This window comes from Colias eurytheme, chromosome 1 (assembly GCF_061535395.1).
Source record: "Colias eurytheme isolate Ceu_HAF_F1 chromosome 1, ilColEury1 Martin Lab GWU primary, whole genome shotgun sequence".
NCBI lineage: Eukaryota > Metazoa > Arthropoda > Insecta > Lepidoptera > Pieridae > Colias > Colias eurytheme.
Window position 1 is genome coordinate 15,115,147 of NC_142980.1, and position 23,435 is coordinate 15,138,581.

At 32.4% G+C, this 23,435-nt stretch overlaps 1 protein-coding gene across 2 annotated transcripts in view; it reads right to left on the reverse strand.

The window, feature by feature from the left end:
• Positions 1–23,435, reverse strand: part of Sh (Potassium voltage-gated channel protein Shaker) — a 153,155-nt gene that overhangs the window by 17,783 nt on the left and 111,937 nt on the right. For both annotated transcript variants that reach the window (XM_090106140.1, XM_090106135.1), the window contains exon 3: positions 19,174–19,291. In XM_090106140.1, the coding sequence (XP_089962266.1) occupies positions 19,174–19,291 (118 nt within the window). The remainder of the gene's footprint in view (positions 1–19,173; positions 19,292–23,435) is intronic.

Sequence of the window (23,435 nt, forward strand, 5' to 3'; positions counted from 1 at the left end):
ATTGTTTCACAAAATAATCATGTTAAAAATCCATTTATGCAGAGAGTGGATGAGAATTAAAATCTCCATTTGTACGAATATTAAGTAGGGAAATGACATTACTGGATCGATACTAATATAATTGTACCAATGCAAGTCTGTGCTTGATAATAATTGATAATTGTAGATACGATATACCATAGAAATATTTTGACAAAAGTGAAATATCAACGAGTATAGATAGTTGTTTCGTTTTTGTATATGAAAATTTATGTACTTTTTACTATTTAATATTAGTAGAATTATTATATAGTTTTGTAGAATTTAATGCTTTTAAAAAGACTCATATTTGTTTTGTTCGTGTTATTAATTAGAACATGACGCTTTTTTCGCTAAACTTTTTATGGCGAACAATGTACGTTTCAAAATTTTCACACTATCCTGTATAGTGTGAAAATTTTGAAATATGCTGGAAAAATGGTTTTGCTGTTAAAAGGCATTCATTTTTACGGAGCGTTTTCCTGCAATTTGTGAATAACGAATGGATAAAAATCGAAAATCGATTTCTATAAACTTCTACACCGTTATGCAGTTAAGCTTAACTACCTCTATTGTAAAAAGATATATTGGTTTTAGGAAAATTCATTTTTACCTATTTAATTATATAGACCAGTAGAAAATTTTGTATTCAAGTATATTCGGGTTCCTTTTTGTGAACAAGTCTCAAATATATTAGCAAATTTTGTAGCTAATATGATGTAGATTTTAAGTTTTAAACTATAGATATACAGAGAAGAACGTATTTTATTTTAAATTAAATACGTTCATCTCTGTATAAACCAAGAAACATCAATCCACAAACACGTTAAACTTAAGATCTTCGACGCTCACGAAGAAATATATTGTAGTTAGTTGTAAATACAATCAGAGCAATTAAACAAAGACGGTTGCACTCTGCCAATAGAGAACGATTTAGTTAATTGTTTGTACAATTAGTTCCCGGAGACACAACGCCGTTTGACTTTATTAGAATGTGTACGATGTAGGATACAAACGAGTTAAATAAATAGCACCTTAGCTGGCTTAGATTTAATTCCTCTAACACATGTTTTGCAATTAATTAAAAAGAAGATAAAAAGTTGTAGTACTTAGCCAAAAGAAACACGTCATTTTACCATCAGGATTTTTTAACAATCAGGCAATCCATATGATTATTAAAGAGTATATTGAAGGTATAATGAAAATAATAGGATAACAAAGAGTAACTGTCTGTGGTTGTGTTGTTTTCATAATATTCGTGTCTTCAGTGTCGCCAAAACAAAACGCGAAGAAATAAAAGATGGAACAGTCACGCGATACCGTGCAAGGGACGTAAACAACTGTTTGAGAGCAATATTAGTTTAAATACCGAGATATACAACTAATGTTGTAAACGCGAAGTTTGTAAGAATGTATTGATGTTTGTTACCTTGTCACTAAAAAACTACTATCCGTATTTCGATGAAACTTTACAGTAATATAGGTTATATATATGTACATTAAAACAATACGTGAGATATCGAAATACTTGTGCCCTTTTTTATTTTCCAAATTACTCCGCGAGTAAAACCGCGCGGGTGATACCTAGTTATTTCCTAAGTTAGTTTATTACATGCATATCCTACGTTTGACTTCAATTCTAAAGGCTCTGTGACCGTGAAATGAATATGCAACACTATCGCAGCTGAGGCACGCTTCGACGAATTTTAATATGCGTTAACTTCACCGAGTCAATTTCAGCGAAGCTAGTGTTTTGATACAGGCTTGTTATTCCTGGCTTGTGCCAATTTATGAAGGATTTTTATTTAAAAGGCTTCTATAAATATTTTTTTAAAGATAATTAAATCTATGATGCTGTAATGCTATCAGAACTGAACTTTGTATGTATTTATTGTTTATATTAAATATATGGAGGCTTTTTGTTTAAAAGCCTTTTATAAATATTTTTTTAAAAAGATAATAATTGAATCTATGATGCTGTAAAGCTATCAGAACGGAACTTTGTATGTATTTATTGTTTATATTCAATTTATGAAGGCTTTGTTTAAAAGCTTTTAAAATAACTAAAAAACTAAAAACAAAATGGAATCAATCACGTTGTATCTAATGCACCACTCAACGTTGTATATATTTGCATGAATTTTGATATACAGAGGACAGAGGGTATACTGAATATGGAAATCAAATAATCATTGGAGAGATATTGAATGAATATTTGTTCGGCTATCGCGTGATGAATTTGAGTATTTGTAAGATAAGCTATAGTTATTCCAAGTATATAATATCAATAATATTCTAGTAGTAATTCCCACTACCTATTTTTAAAATGAATAAAGTTATTAAAAAAATCCTTTTACCAGCTTTCTATTTATAAAAGATAAATCATACCATAGGTTCCTTTTAAAGATCCGCGCACGTCTAATTTATACTATAGGTGTATGTAAGCACAGATAATATAAATACTATATGCTTGTATAAACAAGAGTTAGATGTATGTATGTACTGATAACTATATGCTAGTATAAACTAGAGAGATAATTAGAGCTTTACCCTAAATGCATCGAGCATCAAACACCGCTCATTAGTCCAATGGCGCATCTAATCTTTAATCAATACATTTCGGGGTTCATTGCCGCTTCATTTTGTTCAGCGAAAGCACGTTCATTTTAGCTTTGAATATTCATTGATAGACTAGATTTCCGCAAGCGGTTTCGTCCGCGTTTTCAAAGAAAAACCCGCATAGTTCCTGTTCCTGTGGGATTCCCGGGATACAAAGTAGCCTACGTTTTATTCTGGGTCTTCAGCTACCTACATTCCAAATTTTATTGTAATCGGTTCAGTAGTATTTGCGTGAAAGGGTAACAAACATCCATCTTCACAAACTTTCGCATTATTAATATTAGTAGGATATTTAATGTGATAATATAAAGTGCAGTTTGGTAGGGAATGAGGAAGTACAGTTAATAATCTAATAAATTCGTTTCCTTTGCAGTCTCGAGTAATAAGATTTTAGTCAAGTCGTGCAATTTTAACGTTATTAACTATACTAATTGCTGAAAATATATTACAATAAGTCTGCTCTAGTAGCTGCTCTCTAGCTCTAGTACATACCTACTTGTTGAATAGTAATTAATATTACATATATCACACATTATATTTTTTTAAAGTCAGTAAGATTAAGTATATATTTAGGATCATCATCTACTATATTTTCAGGTAGATTACGACAAACACAACTATCAACTGAACTGGCTTACTTCGAGAGTTTTACTGTGAGATGAATATTACCCTAAAAACTCATATTCGAAATTTATGGATAAAGTAAAAATATGTAGACATTTTTGCTTTCGGATACCAAACTTAGTTTTCTGTCTAGGCTGCTGCTATGTTTAAAAGACTTAATATTAGCAAAAATGTGATTTATGTACAAGTTTTTAGATATAAATCATTAATTTATTACACAAGACTTAAAACGCGACGTCAGATATTAATGATAGATTATTCAATTAAGATTAGCAGAAGCATTAATAAAATTCGATCGTATAAGCTATTAAATGAGAAATCTGTCGTAAACGGCACAATTTTATTTCAATCATGCGCCACGCCGACTATATTACAGCTGTAAACATTTTGTAACGAGCATTTCTAATTAATTATCGTGATTACAGTTTCTAGTTATTTCTGTGATTCTAAACATTTTTAATTGATATGAAAAATGGGAGTAACGGTTTTATACAAATAACGATGAGACATGATAATTATTTGTATTTTTTGGGAATGTCATGCGAATTTGTTTCACAATAAAAGTGGGATTTTGTAGCATTTCTAGATATTAAATTTTCTGCACAATGGGTGCAAAAAGTGTAAACCCAGAGAGCAGATAATGTACCTGCAGAGAAACTCCAGCAAAGGTATTTAAAACGGCCCGTTTACTCGATTGTCTTTCGATTACATTCCAGTTGATGTTATTGGGATTTTCTATTATAATTCGAGTAATAGAACTCGCAACAGGTACATTAAAATTCTTTCAATGCAGTCAGACCATGTGATATAGTTATAATTTAGTCTCAAGTAAAAACAATCTCGTAGCAACTAACATTAATTAGAATTATAATAAGTTATTTATGGTAATATGTAAGTTTAAACATATTGATAATAGTGTTTATAGATATTAATAATAATAAACACTGACTAAGAAATTATTTTGCAACCAAATTCTTGGCATAAATTATAATCGATGTGGAAATGGGCCATTCAATTTTATATTTCAGCTTTACCAATACAAATATCGTTTTACTCATCGTGTACAAGTAGGGTAAAAGTGGGATAGATGCCGCACGGGGATAGATGCCTCATTTTCAAAAAACCTCACTTCCCAGAGTCGTGACTACGAATTAATGATTTAAATAGGAGCTCCTATCATCCCGCACCTCGGGTACGCATGAGCTGTTGTTTGGTGAAGACGTGTTTCGCTAGTGTGTGTTATAATATCCGCGGTGAACTTCACGAACACGTTAAAATTTAAAAAGGTTGATATTTGCCTTTGCATAACTTTATAAGTATTAATAAATTTCACTATATTTCTTATTATGTCTATACACTGGTTCATTAAGTACAAATCTAAGTGAAAATAGTGGCTCATTTGTTTTTATTTAATAAAAAAAATACTGGGGCAGCTATCCTTATCAAAAAGGATAGTTGCCCCTTTTTTTTCGAGGGATAGATGCCCTTAGGGGCCTCTAAGGGCATCTATCCCTCAATACATATGTACATGTTATTATCGATAATCACAAGTACTGTTTATATTTTTACCTGATTGCGTCAGAGGTTTTCTATATATTAACCGATTTTACTCGTTTGATTTGCTTTTTGAAGTGAAACTTCTTTATCGGGGGTGGACAAAAATTTTGTGAGACATTTTTTGCGTTACGCCGCGCGCGTTACATTTTTTGTGTTACGCCGCGCGCGTTACATTTTTTGCGTTACGCCGCGCGCGTTACATTTTTGCGTTACGCCGTACTCGTGACATTTTTTTTCTTATCCCTACCACGCGTGATTCGACGTATACTTTCTCCAGCGGAGTAGGGATATCGTATCGTTTTAACGTACGTCCTACCACTTTACTTGACCGTTTTTCTATTGCACTCGTATTTATTTCCAACGCTCTATGGTGACGTGATAATATTATATTAAAGTGATCAGCACAATCAAAGTGTTTATTTTAATTATTCTAATTCCAGTGAATTTAAAAAAAAAGTAAGTAATTACATATCTTTTTCTAATACTTAGGTGTAATTATGGTATTTATTTTTCTAAGTTATTTAAAATTAACCTCACTTTTTGATTGTATTTTTCAATTTTTTCAATTTTATTATAATATGTATAGATAATATGTATCTAGATACACTAGCACGTGGGTGGAATTATGTATAAATTTTTTCTAATACTTGAATGTTATTGTGGTACATATTTATTTTTCTAATTCTAAAATATTTACAGTTATTCTCAGTTTATGATTGAATTTTTTAAAACACCAACACGTGGGCGTGATCATGTTATTTATTTTTCAAGTTATTTAAGCTTAACCTCTGTCTTAATATGTATATATGTATTATGTACTATGTGCGTCATTAATTTCTGACTGTTTCGAGATTTGGTGCAAAATAAAACAGTGTGTAAATAAAATTAAACAATTGAGTAAAAGTATAATTTCATAGATAACCACGTTGAGAAGTTCCCTGTATAAATATATAATACCTTGTATAAATACATACATAATATGCCTATAGATCTTTACTCAATTGTTTTATTTTATTGATTTTTTACAAATTTTATTTACACACTATTTTATTTTGCACCAAATTTCGAAACAGTCAGAAATTAATGACGCACATATTATATATACGTTTTAATATAGAATATTTTTTATTTTACAACCTTTACAACTTGATCATTAGGAATTTATTACCTCTATTGTTCGAACAAAAATAAGTTACCGACTTTAAGAACGTGCCGACAATGTAAGTACACTATTGTTTCTTAGAAAACATTTTAGGAGTATACGATAATAAATCTATGACTCACTTAAACACGTGTTTGCTTGATTTGTGTCAGGTGTTCAATTATAATTTTATGAATTCAAAATTTATAAGAATAAACCTCAAACTCTCTGTCCAATCAAAATCCGCCTAAGTCGAAATCCTTTATAAGCTGAAAACGGCAGTGGCCGGCGTAAATATTCAAATAGGTAGCGAGGAGCGAAGCGACGAGCATCTTAGGTTAACTTTTGAACTACCGCACGAGCCGAGCGAGCGAAGCGAGCGAGTTGCAGCAGCGGCCGGTGTAAATATTTAAGTAGGTAGCGACGAGCGTGTGACTAACGTATTTCTTTAATATTGTATATAGTAAATTATTTTTTGAAAAATAAGGACATAAAGAAGTTTCACTTCTTACGTGTGTACTCTAGTACACGCACACATTTTTTTTTTGTTATGTATACTTACTTATTAATGATCTGTCCTTATACTGATTGTAGGAGAACCACGCCACGAAATTACAAAAGAAAAGAAGGAGTGCGAGCGCAAGTATATTCTTGGACAACAGAACAACTATGTTAACATGACATTTGCTGGTTTATCATATTAATTTTATTAGATTTCGCGTTTATAAAGTATGTAAGGCATCTATCCCACTCTGCAGGCATCTATCCTCCTTAGTATTTTCATGGTGGGGCAACTATCCAACTAGGTAGGCATCTATCCTCAAAAAAGGTGTTCTACAAAAATATTTATTACACATTATCTATAAATGATAGGATAAAAAATATATATAGTAATTCAAAACAGATAATTAACCTAGCTATATTCATACAAAGTGTTCGTATAAGATTCATGTATTTAAAATTATGAGGCTATTTCAAAAAGTAGGGCATCTTTCCCACTTTTACCCTAATTCTCACGAAAGGATAAATCGTTATTTCATAAAATAAATACAATCACATAAATTGGATGTCAAAGATGTTTCCATACTAATTGGGAACTGTAGCAGGATCTATGTATTTATAAATCTTATTGTTTTAATCATTTAAAACAAGGAGTTTATTTAAGATTTATAAAGTTTAGCAATGAATATATATTGTTATAAAAAATTATGTTTTTATTGATAGATACTGATACCATGAAAGTGTAACGAGAATGTAATGGATGAAACATCTGTTTCACTGAGCAATTTTTCTTTAGAGACAAGTAGGTGATCATCATTCTGTGTCCTGCCAGACGGAGACATTATTTTTACTAACACAGGCCTACTAAGTTTTACATTCACACGTAAACCAAAGAGGCGGACTTTTCTATAATTTTATCCAAATCCTTGAAATATTGTGAATTAATGTTAAATATAAAATATGACGTACACCAGGTGACGCGCCAGATTCGTTGCTTTCGTCATAACGAAAACAAACATACACGAATATATACATTTGTTATGTATAACGACCTTAATTAATAACTCTCCTTGCATTTTGTTAGCATGTGTCTTTCCTAGCGTAAAATTATTTTAGTACTTATCGTAAAAAAAATACCGGTGTTAATGCACACTATAAAACAAATATTAAAGCTAGATATTACCTACTAATTATAAAAAGCAATATGTAAATATCAACATGATTTTCTAAATATACAGATAAACTTTAATTACAATATACGTAATTATAAAGTAATATATGTATTTTGTACTAAAAAAGATTATCTTAAACTCCTAATTCTTAGTCGGTAACTCAAAATCGTACTGTCGAATAGTTCTAAAGCTTTAGTAAGGTACAAATAAGCAAACAAAAAACAACTTTACAAAATTGTCACACCGTACACAAACTTTTCGTGAACGATAGCACGAGTTTCAAGGAACTAATTTTAAAGAGATCACTTCGATGGTCAAGCTCAAGTTTGTCAAAATGTATGAGCGTTTTAGGTATCACAAATTATAATATTTAGGTGGTGTTTAATGTATGCAACGTATTTTGTAGTAGTCAATAAAATAAATCGACCGTGACCACCTATTTATGAACGTTTCATGTTCTCAATGGTTGTTATATTTGCACGTCGTAAATGTGGTTTTCAATGAAATAATGAGTGCACAAAATTATGTTTATATCTTTCCTCAGACATTTTCTTATAATAATGATACTAGTTCCCCGGATAAAATTTTATTGTACGCTTTAAAATGTTTAGAAGAAGGAACCTGAAAACGCAGAAAAGTCGAATAAATCTATAGGAAATCGTTAAAATCTGCAACCTTCTTTTGTTAACAATATTATAGATTGACTAGCTTTCCGCCCGCGGCTTCGCCCGCGTTCTCAAAGAAAAACCCGCATAGATCCCGTTCCCGTGGGATTTCCGGGATAAAACCTATGCTATGTGTTTATCCAAGTTACCCTCTATATGTGTGCTAAATTTCATGCAAATACATCCAAGGAATAAAAAGTTTCATACAAACTTCTATCCCCTATTTTACCCCTTTAGGGGATGAATTTTCTAAAATCCTTTCTTAGGGGACGCCTACGTTATGACATCTACCTGCATGCCAAATTTCAGCCCGATACGTCCAGCGGTTTGGGCTGTGCGTTGATAGATCACTATATCAGTCACCTTTGAGTTTTATATATATATATATACTAGCAATGCCCTGCGGTTTCACCCGCATAGATAGCGATATCGTTACAGTGAAAAGTCTACTATATAGGTCGGACTATAGGTTTAATTTTTAATCACATGAAAATCACCTTTACCCCGTCCCGTGGGGCCGTGGGTTATGTCGGATTCCTACCGACCAAAACCCCACTGTGTTCCGTCAAGACGCATATTGGTAGAATTCCTCCGTGACCCCCGCACTACGGCCTGCTCGAACAGTATACCTACTATTTTCTGTAGATTGACACTTTTAAAAATTCGTTATATCTTTTGAATGGAATATCCAATTCTTTTCATTTAAAAAGTATTTTGCTGGTATTGAAACAGTCTATAATAAAACATCATTTAATGGGATAAGGATTAATATATGTGTATGGATAACATGGTGTGATTACTGTCGGCACTTTTATTTACTTTGAAAACGTAAAAAAGTTGTTGTAGTAACATAACTACTGAAGATGGACATATGGTATCGTAGACTTTCTTGTAGATATTGATCCATTCTATAATACCGTAGAACATTTTTTTGTTCTATCTTCAATAGATTCCGCAGCGCACGCGATGACAGAAGTTTTATTGGGGATTTTTTTACACCTTGGGTTACATTATTGCATTTTTGGTAAGGATCTCTAATTTTTTTGAAAATGCAATATAGCCTATGTTGCTCAGTAAAGATGCAGCTTTCTAATGGTGAAAGAATTTTTGAAATCGGTCCAGTAGTTTTTGCGTGAAAACCATACATACATACATACATACTTACATACATACTTACAAACTTTTCCTCTTTATAATATTAGTATAGAAGTATAGATATAGATAGAAGAAAAATTGTATTTAATTTCATTCTTCAAGGTGTCATAAATATCAGTAACATAATAGAGAAAAAATTACATTTGAAGGTACACTCGTAACCTAAAACTATTTCACTATCTCAATATCAAATAAAAAGTCTTGATATTCGTTGCTCAAAATTCTCATCATACGTAACATTCGATACCACGTGCTCGTACAAATTTGCTTTTTGTTGGATATTCAGAATATCGGATATTCACAATTCAGCGCAGTGACAGCGGAAATAAAACTTGCATCTTTTATGTCAATAACAGTTGGTTAAAATTTGAGAGGATGGTTACTGGAATATTTTTAATTCTATTTCGTTTCTCGTGAAAGAATATTATATTGTGAAATACGTAACAATCCGAATGTGAGCCTGTGAAAGACACATTCGAATTGTTTTGTGAAATACGCATAATTATTCGAATGTGAGACCGTTGTTATTTAACCAAACTGGGATCTAGACTTCTGTGGGAATACTACATTTTATTTGGTAATAGAAACACACAATTCACTAGTGGAAAATTGGAACTAGTTAATTATGTGTTTCTTTTACTATAAAATGTAAAAATCCATCACAAAGTAAAAATTAAATTTTATATGATTTATGTCATCTATCTAAGACTAGTTATAGATTAATGCTATTAACGTATTTGAATTTTGAAGTCATAATTCCTATCTTTAACTTGAACGAATTCATGCAATAAACTTTTGTTGCAACTTTCTTTCTGTTAAAATTTCTTTACTGTACTCTTAGTTGAAGTTAAATGTAATAAGATGTCGTATTAGTATACAGGCAATTATGTATATTCAGGTAGGTATATCCTGATATACTTACAATGGTATATAATGAATAATTAAATCCTTACATTATTAAACCTCCTAAAACATAAAACCTATTTTTATTCATAAATCATAACCCATACTAATTTTCCTATAAATAGGCAAGGACAGCGTGTACAAAATTATGTATGACACAGTCAATCTGACCTTATTATCTATTTGGGGGGTGTGCATGTCAGGGCTAAGTTTATTATGAAAAACATAAAGCGTACTGTAGCATTTCAGAGGAGGAAGTAAAACATGTTTTTGTGCTGTTGAAAGGTTCATATTATTATGTTATGAAAATTTTAATATATTACCTGCATTAAATATTCGTAACGTATTAAAGAATCTAGTAATAAAACTCAGTACTTTGTAACAGACGAAGCATTGATACCATTGTTGGTCTTTAGAGCATAGTTACATTTTGCAGGTGCTTTTCCTTAGATAGTTTCGTTGAAGAAAATCTTCAATTCCTTTTTAGCACGATAACAATATGTCCACAAATGAGTAGCTCGTGTTTATCGACCATTTGTGCAAAATGTAGCAAATTATGTTTAATAGGTTTCTAGATTACATTGAAATAATAAACAAAGAAACACAAATCGCAGCTATTTAAAAACTTGCTAAAAAAATTAACGAAATTTTTCTCTAATACATAATTACTTATGTATATGATATATATTGGATATAAATGTATTTTGTGTTTTTTTCATTACTGTCTCAAATCTTTATTTATTTTTGTCATTATTCTTAAATTGTTTAAGCGGGCCGACATCACTACTAGTTCTCACCCCAAATTAGTTTAAATACCAAATAATCATCAATTACATAATGTCATACAGTTAAAGACTGTGAAATAAACTTTGTAAATTACCACCAATTAAAGCTCGTTTTATCAGAGCTTAATGAATTTTGGTCGGATTAATGAAGGCATCGTATGAGGGGTTTCAACGTTGCGGTTTACATTTAATGTTTTAAATTCGGTTAAACTGTCGGATAAACGGGGTTTTGTATCAGTTCTTTAATGAGATGGGGAAGTAGTGCACTTAACTGTGGTTCTGTACGTTTATTTTATGACATTGTTGATGTACTTTGTTTATTGTATGTCAACATTTAAATTGTCGTAAATTAATTCGATTTTTATAATGTTTATGAAATTTTAAGCAGTAATATACAAGTTTTATAGGTGTTGGCTCTAGTTCTACGAAATTTCCATAAAACAACATTATTTGTTAATGTAGTTTAAATTTAAAGTGAATTCTGCTCGCTGTGAAATCGCTTTTGTCGAATGATCTAAAATCATCAGAACATCAAAATTTTTAATAAAATTATATGAGTTGAATATGGATAGTCTATAGTGTATAAGTGTGGTATAAGTCTGACCTAGGCTGTAAAAATGGCCGATTTGATAGAGGTGGCGTCACAATCGCGTAGACCAGCAGCGGCGGCGTGGCGTGCTGCGACGATAGACTTGTCAGCCGCACCGAAACGTCAACGCGGAGACGGATTTATCGCTCCGTCATGTCGCCTAAGTGGGTAATATTAAACAGAATCGTTGACATTTATTCGCCTGCGAGACGATCCCTTGACGGATCACACTCCCGAGACTCCGGTTACATCATAGCCTGATTGATTCGCCGCTATGTTTAGATTGACGCGAAGCAGACGACGTGCGACAGTGGAAGGCTCGTGAATGCGGGCCCGGGCACGGGCGACTACCCTGAGCGTAAAGCGAGTGTTTACAAGTGTAGCGAGTGCACGCGGAGAAACATAAATGTAATTTACGAGGAAAGCGGCGGTTCCCGACGCGGTATTTCTTTCCGCGCGGCTGTTGCTCCGCGGTTGGCAATGTACTGAGCCAAAAATACATTTTATTGTGTATTCACCAAGGGCGCGAGGTGCGTTGCAGTCGCTCGAGTAACGCTTTTATGAAAACATTTTATAATTAATACGCCGACGGGAACGCTGTTAATGCGACCGCGAATGTTTCCTGATTTTAAACTTTTTTATAAGATGTTATTGACGTGTGCGTTTACTACGTGGCGTATTGTGAGCGACCTCCCGCAGTTTGTCCAGAAATAACGTATTTTGTTACTAATGGGTTTGTTATGATTTCTAGGAAGAACGGTCCATGCGTTAAAATTTGTATTTGAGCTTCCGTAAGTCATATGAGAGTTGTGATTTGATCAAACTTTTATTAAATAGATACAATATGTCTAATAAGTCTTTCACAATTTTATAATACGTGTTTATTAAATATTTCATACACTTTTAGTCTTAAGTCGTACATTGATACTATGAAAAATAAGTCAACTTTAAATATCGTTTTGGATTTAGCGGTCGATGGCATGTTGTATTTTATTGTACAGATTTTTATAACACAATAAATGACTGTTTGCTATGTTAGTGTAGTAAATTTTATTTATGGCCGCCTTGAGGTTTATTCATCGTTGAATCAAACCATAGTAACGATATTAATATGTCCCTTAAGGAGATCTTATTTGCTAAGAATTGTAAAACATTGAATATGCTAAAATTGTGGTTCTGGTCATGACAGCGCAGTCAACGAGAAATGTACCAAGATTCTCCGGGATCACTGAAAGCAAGTTCAACTATTTATAAAGCGATATTTTAAGCCATCTAAATTCAGTCTTTTAATCTTTGCTCCTCAAGTATGAGGCATCGGAATAACTGACACGAATTTCGTTTGCTGAATTGAGTTCAGAGATGTTTTTAAGTGCGTAGTGTGTTTTGAGCGGCGCGTCACAAATAATGTGCAAACCTACGCCAACACGAATGATAATATTTAGTTGATTTTCAATGCTTTTATATGTTCCATTTATCATAGAGAGAGTCGCGAAACGAAAACTGTGTAGGAATGCAAATATACTTTTAAGAGAACTAAATGACAAATCGCATAAATGCATCTCGAAGTTATGAAGTCGAGGACGTTTGAAGTAATAATTTTCGTTGAACAGACAAAACCGGCGAGAGTTTTGCGCTAGTTCGCACCGCTCGGAGTCTCCAACTTTTGTAAATCGGGGACTGAATTGAGAGATTTGCGAAAATAAAGTTATGTCTGTAATTCTGAACTCCGAAGCCGTGTTCGTTCGCAAATTCAACAATTTGAGAAATATGTCCGGTGTCAAAAGCAGTTCGCTCCGTCTATTTAAGGTAACAACAAAGATATTGGGGTACAATTCAATTTTCAGCTAACTTCCTGTTTATAAGGAGAGAAGCCTAAATAATACTCGCGAATAATAGTAGAAATGGATGAGGATTTCAAAAGTTTCTATACAAACATTTTAGTTATCATTGTAGAATATCTCTTTTTGAAAGGTATTTATTAGAAAAGGGACTTTAATTTTATAAACAAATCTACCTTAATAAATCTGCGAGCAAAAGCTATACCTTATCTTTTATTATAATATTGAGCAAGAAAAGCGGTATACACATTTTGTTGAATACTAATAAAGTAACGGAGATGACATGAATTCAGCTACAATAGGAACCTGAACCAATTTTTATATCTTTTACCCTTAAGTTATTTCTTCAATCAATCCCCTCAACCTATAAGATCTTGATGCTCCATTCATAGCTTCATCAAAGGGTTGAGAGTATCAACAGGTATGCGATATCGGCCTCTATTGTAGTGGACACTCCTCTGTGAGCATGCTCAGGTCTTGTTCACGTGTAGTAGCTATAGATTTTTATCTTTGATCTAGCGAGATTTTTTTAGGGTATTTTTGAATTATCTATAAAGAACAAGTTATAGTTAGTGTTGTGCATATGAAACTGAGAAGATATCTCAGCTTTGATAAGTAATATGTAAGTACTTACTATGTGTATTCAGTAATCATGAATCTTAATATTGCTACATTATGCACTTTCTATGGATTATAACTTCGGCTTTGATATTGAACCGTGATAATCCTGATTATGCAAGTTTAATATGGCATAGTTGGTAGTAATAATTAATACGCTACATTCACAGATTAACATTATATAATAAGTTTTAGTACGAACAACAATAGGATTACATAATTTAAAGGACGGCTGTATAACTGTGACAAGAAAAATCATGAAAACTTACAACAAAGCAGATAGTTCGTATTAAGAATGACAGATTGTCTTTTCTTTTCAAAGGAACGAACGTTTTTAATTTAGAATTAATTTTAAACCGCTCCCAGGTACGCTGGCAACCGCGAGCGTTTAATAAATAATAATAGATACAACAAAACGTTTCATAAAATGGGATAACATATTAATCAGCTGAATTTTCATATTTTTATCAATTTTCCCGAGCCGTGGAGCGGGGTGTTGACACATTTGCTCACATTGTTCACAAGTGACCCACTTTCGTCAAACTTGATTAATCTAGAATTTGCCGATAGATTGGCTACAAAAAATTATTAGCTAATGAATATTATAATCGAATTGCGACTCGTAATTATAGTAAATGGAGCGTGTTCGTAAGTTCACGTCTGGGGTAAAGTAAATACTGTAAACTAAAGCTGAAAAGTTATTTGGGATTTTATTTGTGTTTAGTCGAAGCTATAATGTAAAGTTTGTTGTATTTTAGTGTGGGGAATGGTCTAACGATTAAAATCCCAGATCGAGAAAATTTAAAGTTCTTTGACAGTAAAAATACTGCGCCATTTTGTTGAACAACCCCTTCATTCAATCCACCTGTACCTTTTCTCCGTTTCCTGTTTCCCAATAACGTATATTCGACAAATCCGTATTGTAAAAGGATATCATACGATGTATGGGTAACTAAATAAGTCATGTATCGTGAAGCGTGAGGCGGATTCTTGACAATAGGAACGAAATCACATCCGACTGCGCTTTTATATAAATTTCCCGATATTTCTAAGCCTAATCCCAAACTATACGCGGATTTCGAGCTACGACGATATTTATTTCAAATATTATTCCTGTACCAATATCTTTCATCTATCATCCCTTTTCGATTATCATGACGCAACACTTTTTAAAGGTACTGAAACCACACCCTTTATGCAGTATTCCGGGTCACTAATCCTTGTGACCCAGTCCAATATTTAAATTTTTTTGGCAAATACAACGCTCTAACGACAACGATGGTTAAATCGTTGACTTTAAAAACAACGCACCTACTGTTTCCTTCACATTTATGATTAATCGCTCTCCTATATATTTTTATCTAATAACGGTCCATATCATAAAATTATAACTGCAATTTCAACATTTTCTTTTAATATTTATGACAGTTATATTTACGAGAGGTGATAATTTGTAATAACGTGTTGATGTGATTAGTTACGTAAAATATACGTTTTGAAATTAATTCACAAATATATTAATCACATAGCGTAGGTAATAATATCTCTCTATTTTTGGACGATCAACGATCAACATTTTGTAATCGTTTTAAAAATTGCAATGTAATGTTTGTATAAATCTATTTTCAAGTAAATATGTATGTATTTAAAGTTTAAACAATGCAAGCATTTGTAATACACAAATGAATTTAATTTATAATAAAACTAATATAAAAGTTTATTTCTATCTCTTATTTTATTATTTGCACGCATTGCAATTTGCAATTTATGATAATCATAAATTTATTTGCGATACGAAAGTGCATCGAACAATGTTTATAGTAACGCCGCTATAACACCGATATGAAAATTATTAGTGAAGGTTAAAATTGAGGTAAATTAACGGTAATATTATTATAATTAAGGCCGCAATTTGCTGGCATACGAGGTATATGTATTGGAGTATAATGATATCACATGAGCAGATCAGCAGATCATTATCAGAATCAATACTTTGAGATTAAAAGTCCTTTTCCCAATTAAATAACATATTAAGGTATTGGATAGATACTAACATTAAAGACCTATGGCTCGTTCTAAGAAGAGTTCACTCTTTTCTTATTTAATTTGCACTTATAGCTGCGTTGTTAGTTCGGTTCGGTGTAGTTCGTTTTTTTTGAATAGACTATCAAACTAATTTTTAGGTAATAATTAATAAATCTAATAGTATCTAAATATTAGTAATGGTTTTTATTAAACACGAAAAGTTAAAGTATCTCTATAACTTCTTCGAACTGTACCTTTTGTTCGTCCTCCATATTTCGGAAATATTAATAAAAGTAAGATAGTGTAGTATTGAGCTTAGGTTCTTATCTTAAAAGTCTACATTCTAGTAGCCTTATTAAACAAACCCCAATGATAAGCACAAAAGATACGAAACATGACAAGATTTACATACCAAACAAACATATCGTCAATTGTGATCGAATAAAAACTGTAAACTAGTAATTATTCGCATCATAACAATACCATGTCGCTTGTTTTCAATGGCATAGAATGTAAACAATGATTGTTTATTATACGATAATGCAAGTATAATAGTAGACATTATTGAAACAAGTGTAAATACGATAGTATCTGGAGGTTACACTTCAAGATCCCTATCATTTTTTTATAATAAGTATACTTCAATGTGTTGTTTATTATTCTTCAAATTACATAGACAGTTCGAACGATACCACGATATTAATCTTGTTAAGTATTTTTTTTAATTGAAGGCCGGAAAGGAACTATCGATTTAGGTACCGATATTGAGTAAAATTCACCCGGAAACAATTTAATTCTTAACCGAAGCTCAGAGATTCAAACATTACACTAGGCTTCATTCGAATTCTCTTGGATCGTAAAAATTATACCACAATTAGGTTTCAACAGTTCCACACGCATTTTCTGCTTAAAAGAATCTATAAAGAACACGTAAGTAGTTCTGTCTAACTCTCGTAAGGCCGTATATTGAATTGGAGCTCAGACATTTAAACATTAGACTGTTCACATTTCCAACTGTTCCGATTGCATTTTGTGCTGGAAAGAATCGACGAGATAATGTAAATAGTTCTGTCGATTACCCGATAGTGTAATAAACTCCACAAGGAATTGATGTTAAGCTGCAGCTAAGTCATTTAAACATTACACTAGGCATCATTTGAAATCTCTTGGATCATGAAATTATACCATAATCACGATCCAATTGTTCGGAAGCCATTTTCTGCAGGAGAGAATCGACGAGGAGCAAATAGGTAGGTAGGCTATCCTATATTGAAATAAACTCGACAAGGAGCGTATGTTAAACGGGAGTCATTTAAATATTAGACTAGGCTTCATTTGAAATCCCTTGGATCGTGAAATTATACCACAATTAGGTTCCAATTGTACGGAATGCATTTTCTGCAGGAAAGAATATGTAGTTAACAATGTGTAGAGGTAGAAATGGTAAACTACATCTATTATTTAATGTTTCTTAAATACTTAAGAATGCAGTCAGTAAATAAATTTGTAAGGTGCTCCTGTGCTTCTAGGGACTAATTATTTCTGATTAAATTGGTCAGTCGGACCACTGAAAGGTGGTCCGACTGACCAATTTAATCAGTTGCACAGATACAAAATACGATCGAACCAAAACCCACAAAGCGGTACAAGGAACTTTACTTTTACAAAATGTTAAGCATTTCAGCTACCCTATATTATCTCATTGAAACAGTTGCTTTTAGAACTGGTCTATAAACATCGTCGGGAGGTAGTAAACACCTCCACAATTGAGGACTTTAACTGCGCACGCGTTGGGTCTTGTTTCATTGCTCTTGGTAATTGCCGGCGTGTGAAACGTACTTTGTGCCTCGAACAATATGGCTGTAATGTGTGGATTGCTAGTTGGAGACCACGACTTCGAGTAAAGAATTAAAATTAATTAATCATCTTGATCGTACGTAGGTACAAACTGCGATATAAATATTGTATATGTACATAAGGAGAAAGAAGAAACCAGTTTGGGCCTGATATAAAAAATGACCTACCTTAGGTCCTTACCTAGATTAATTAAGAATATACAAAGACAGTCCTAAAGTCATAATGAAACTGATTTAATGTTTAAGCAGGAGTTGGGACTTAAAGATACATCTAGAACTTATCCGTATTACCAATATCTGACCTTCGAGATACAAGGCATGTCCGAAGTTCACCACAAGTTTGACCACAACGTCTACATCTCTACTAAATACGTAGCAGTTTCAGTACTATGGAGAATATTGCAATATTATAATTTATACACAACAGTTACCTTGATGTAATGAAAATAAAAGTGTAATTTCGTTGTATTACATTGTTCACGGACAATTAACGACTACAATGCCGTGTGACGCCTGCAATATTTAACTGAGCCTCCCGGCCTCCGTGCAGAAAGCATTAACGTTATGAACCAGTGTTAACCCCCTTCCCCTCGGAGAAATTGTTATTGTCGAGTTGCTTTTATATCACGGTCACTTATCACACGTTATTTGTGAAGGCTTTAATTTTGTGGACTATGAATTAGAGATACGTTTATTCTTTTATATGTAATATTGTTTGATGTGGTAAGGACAAGGCTTGAGTATGAGAAGATTTTATAAAATTTATTTGAATAATATATCATGTTTAAAACTCCTTAGGTATTTTGTGAAGCTAACAAATAAAGGTAGTCTTTACCTTGCTCCTTTTGCTTGAGCGTGAAATACGTGTTGAAAATAAAAAAGTTATAAAATTAAAACGTCATCGTCCTTTGTCTAACCATTTATTGTGATGTTAGTTTGATATTCACACAAAGCAGGTTTCTTCTCTCCATTTAAAAAAACGAACAACGTAAACTTACGAATGTAATTTTCGACTGAAGAACAGTCATATTATGTAATTTTAGCAAACTTATGAACATCAACAATAACAAATCAATTCTAGTAATAGTAAAAATAAAATGGACTTACATTGATCACGACCCTCTCGCAAAAGTCGTGATCATGCTGTATCGGCTCAAAGGTGACAACACCGCCCTGCGGCGGCTTGCCTTGCTCTTCTTCTTGGTTGTATAGTTTTGGCAGCGACCTGTAACAAATTACATACATTAATAATTATATAAAGTCATGTAGGAGGCTATATTTGATGGCGTAGGTTGAAGATCACCCGTCTGGAAGTACACATAGTACACGTTACAGAAACAATTTTAGGTTTAAATGGTAAGATTTCTCAATAAGAATAACATGAATAAAAAATGTTGATTATTACAACACACAGACACAAGAAATAATCACATGTGAAAAGAATAGGATACGACATTGGGCAGAGCGTAGAGTTATGTTCAAGTCGCGTACATTAATAAAACTTATATAAACAAAAATAAAAATTCTGAAAAATATAAAGTTCATATCGAGTATCCATACTAATTACTAATATAATAAATGCGAAAGTAACTCTGTCTGTCTGTCTGTTACTCAATCACGCCTTAACTACTGAACCAATTTGCATGAAATTTGGTATAGAGATATTTTGATACCCGAAAAAGGACATAGGATAGGTTTTATCCCGGAAATCCTACGGGAACGGGTGTTTCTTTGAAAACGGGGGCGAAGCCGCGGACGGAAAGCTAGTAATTCATAAGTCATGGTAAGATCATCATTACATATTTTCATGTTCACGTTCGAAATATCCTTCTCTCATAATTTTTTTCCATCTTGTTTCGTTTATTTTAAAGTCCCAAAATGGCAAGTCAGTGCAAACGTTACAATGTAGGTACATTAATTTAGAAGGTAGACATTTATTTTATACGACAATATTAGAGTCTTTAATTAAAATATAGCGCAATTTCTAAACCAACTCCGAAAGCGTGGACGACTACAGCGGCCGCAGCGTGCTAATGACACAACTTCATTGTGAGTCTTAACGAGGCGAGGAAAATTCATTACCGCTGCACTACCCTTGAATTTGCTACAACTTGTTTTCATAAATAACATTTGAAGTTACGTGAAAGTAAATGTTGAATTTGTAACACGTTTTTAATGTGTAAATAGAACTTGCTTCAATTTTTTCAGTTATTGATATCGAATGATTGCTTTTTTCAGTGTTTACAATGCTAAAAATTATGAAGAAAACATTCTATATATAATATAATTATATAACCAACCTACGAGAAAATTCGTTCGTCCTTTTTTGGTAAAATTGTGAACATAACAGCTTAATTTTCCATCTATTTTAATTTTAATACAATGTTCATTTATTTTCTTAAATAATCCTTTCATTCCCTACTTCATTATACCATCTAATTTCCCAAACACAATTCACAAATAACATTGTACTCATAAAGCCTAGCCTTATACGTTAAACACATGTTAATATTACTTGTGAATGAAAGAGATTCCCACAGTAAAGTCCATAATAACAAGCAATGATTAGGTATATTGTTGAAAGCATCTGTTTTATGTTTACCAATCTCAGTTCGCCCTTTACAGAGTTTCAGTTAAATAGATGCCATAATAAATATGATAATACAAAGCCTGCCAATAATTCATTGAATTCCGTTTGAAGCACGAACTATTTCCTACATTGTTTATTTTTAGTACATTTGAATCCCCAATAAGCGTGTTGACAGACCGGGCTCACTGGGGCTCGTTCGGCTTGTTGATTTAACAAGCTCGATATAGAATAGCGACATCGGTAAAAGGGGAATTTTATTGAATGGACTTTAATACAGTTTAACGTAAAAGGTTTCATAGCAAAAACGGCAATTTGCGAGTTACCGATAGCGCATTTGCAGCTTAACGGGATTCCAAGTTTCCGGAACGATCGAATATCGCGTTACGAAATTTTAAATTTGCTATATTTTTGCAGATATTTTACAAATATTCCTGTTGAGTTATAAATGTGCTATCATAAAATATGCACACAAATGTTTCTGTGTATTGAGAAATAAATTAAATTATATTCCAATACATTTTACAAAGAGCGATTATTGAGAATAAAATGTACGTTGAATTTCGATACTTACTAATTAAGTGGATATTGAAATGATGATTTTATTTTGAATTCGTTTCGTTTCCTAGAACGTTACCTACGAGGTTTCATACAAATAGTAATATTAGTTCATATATTTAATGTTAAAGCAGCTTGCACGTGTAGAGCTTTATTAGTTATAATTGAGAATGAATAGCAAATAATTAAATACCTACGCTTAATTTTCAATTCGCACTAAATTATTTACTGTAAAGTACAATTTCCTGTGAAACGGCATATTTAATTTGAAATTGTTGTCCGTATATAGCATAATTTTTGTTAAAATGGTACTAATCTTGTTTTACTTCAATATTTATTTTACTTTGTTGTCGTAATTTCGGCTTAAATTTTTACTCATTTTAAATATATAAAAATTCACACTTGATTCACACTATAATTGAAAAGAGTTCTTTTTTGTTTCGGTAAATTGTCAACTATGAGACCATGAACGCAAAATTAAGAAAAATAGTCATACGACACTTAAAATAAACTAGCATAGGTAATTGTGAAACTCAATTATCTCAAATTGAACTCAACACAAACGCAACATGTTTACAAATCTGTCTGTCCGTCTGTGCCCGCGTGTTTAATGTATCCTACGATATATAGCAGCAAGCATGTCGATACATTTTACCTTCGCTGTCACTCTGTTTCAACTTGGCTATATAACACAAATTGTACCTCGGCTTTGTCGGCAAAATAGGGGGAAAAGCTATAAAATTTAAATAATTATTAAATTCTTGTGTCAAAATGTCTTTCTATCTAAGTTTCTTAATATTTTTTTATCTCAGTTTTACTAACTGTTTAAACTAACCCACATTTCTCACTGCTCAATAAAAAATGTATTTAAAAAGAGCTACAATAAAGTTGCGTGGTTCGCAAGCGGATTTATTTAGAAAATGAAGCTATTCAGCATTATTAGCATTCCATAGCATTATGTAATCCAATTGAATTGAGACAATGGAGGCTTGTTACGTCAATGTAAGTCCTCCGAAGGCGCTATTGTGAAGCTCACAATAGTTCCTCGTGTTTGATTCTTTATGAAGAACTTTAATTAGATGAAATTTATGTCCAATTAAAGCGTGTTGTTAACACGTTGAGGGTCTATTTTTTATAGAGTTGGTACAAATTTATGTTGTTTAAAATAAGATTTGTTTAATTTAACGCAGAGTTTTACCATTTGTCTATGGTTTTACCAAGTCTTCTTAATATTATGTTTTTTAGTGAATGTTCATTGAATGTTTTCCGACTAAAGACACAATTAACAATTTGAAATTGTCGTTTATTTCACAAAACGCCAATAAGATCAAAACCATTCGATTCGAACAAAATATTTACTGACTTCTTTTCAAAAGGATCAATATATAGTTATTAGTAATTTAAAAGGCAAAAATACATTATTCTAAACAATTAAAACCAATTATATTCAAATATTAACAGCGAAAAATCATTCTGTTTTGTAAGTAGAAATGTCTCGAGAAACATTAATATAAACTTTTTAAATGTGACCGGAGTTCGAGTTGTCCATTTGTCGGTTCGAAATATTCCGCATATTACCGTTTCATACTGCTAACAATCGAACTACCTGAGCTTCTTAAACTTCACAGTTCAACGGTTGCTTTGACAAACCTCACTACGGAAAATTGTGAGCACGTTAAAAGTTATATTATGGAAACATTCAGTTCTGTTCGACGGACTTCCATCGAGATTGCCATCTGATTTGTTAGAAGAAACAAGTTTTTGTTCTTCGAGTCTTTTATTATAATGAGTCGCGCCGCAAATATGAATCAAAGAAAGATTTTCTCTTGGAAATGACTAGGGTACTTTAATTTTACTTTACAATATTGTTGGCTTTTATGTCAAGTATTACTTTTAAACCAATCCGTGATAGAGAAAATTTACAGAACATGACAATAAAAACTAAGCAAATAAAAAGGGACCACCTCCTCGGTACAGTGGTTGACGCGTGAGCGTAGAACCTGAGAGGGGTCCTGGGTTCGATTCCCGGTGGAGACGAAAAAAAAATGTCTTGGTCTGGCAGGACACAGAAGGCTGATCACCTACTTGTCCCTAAAGAAAAATCGATCAGTGAAACAGATGTATGAATAATGCATCTGCCCCCTACCCCACTACGGGGAAACGGGACTTCACTTTTTAAATAAAAAGGGACGAGGACAGACATTATTAAAAATTTACAGTTCTT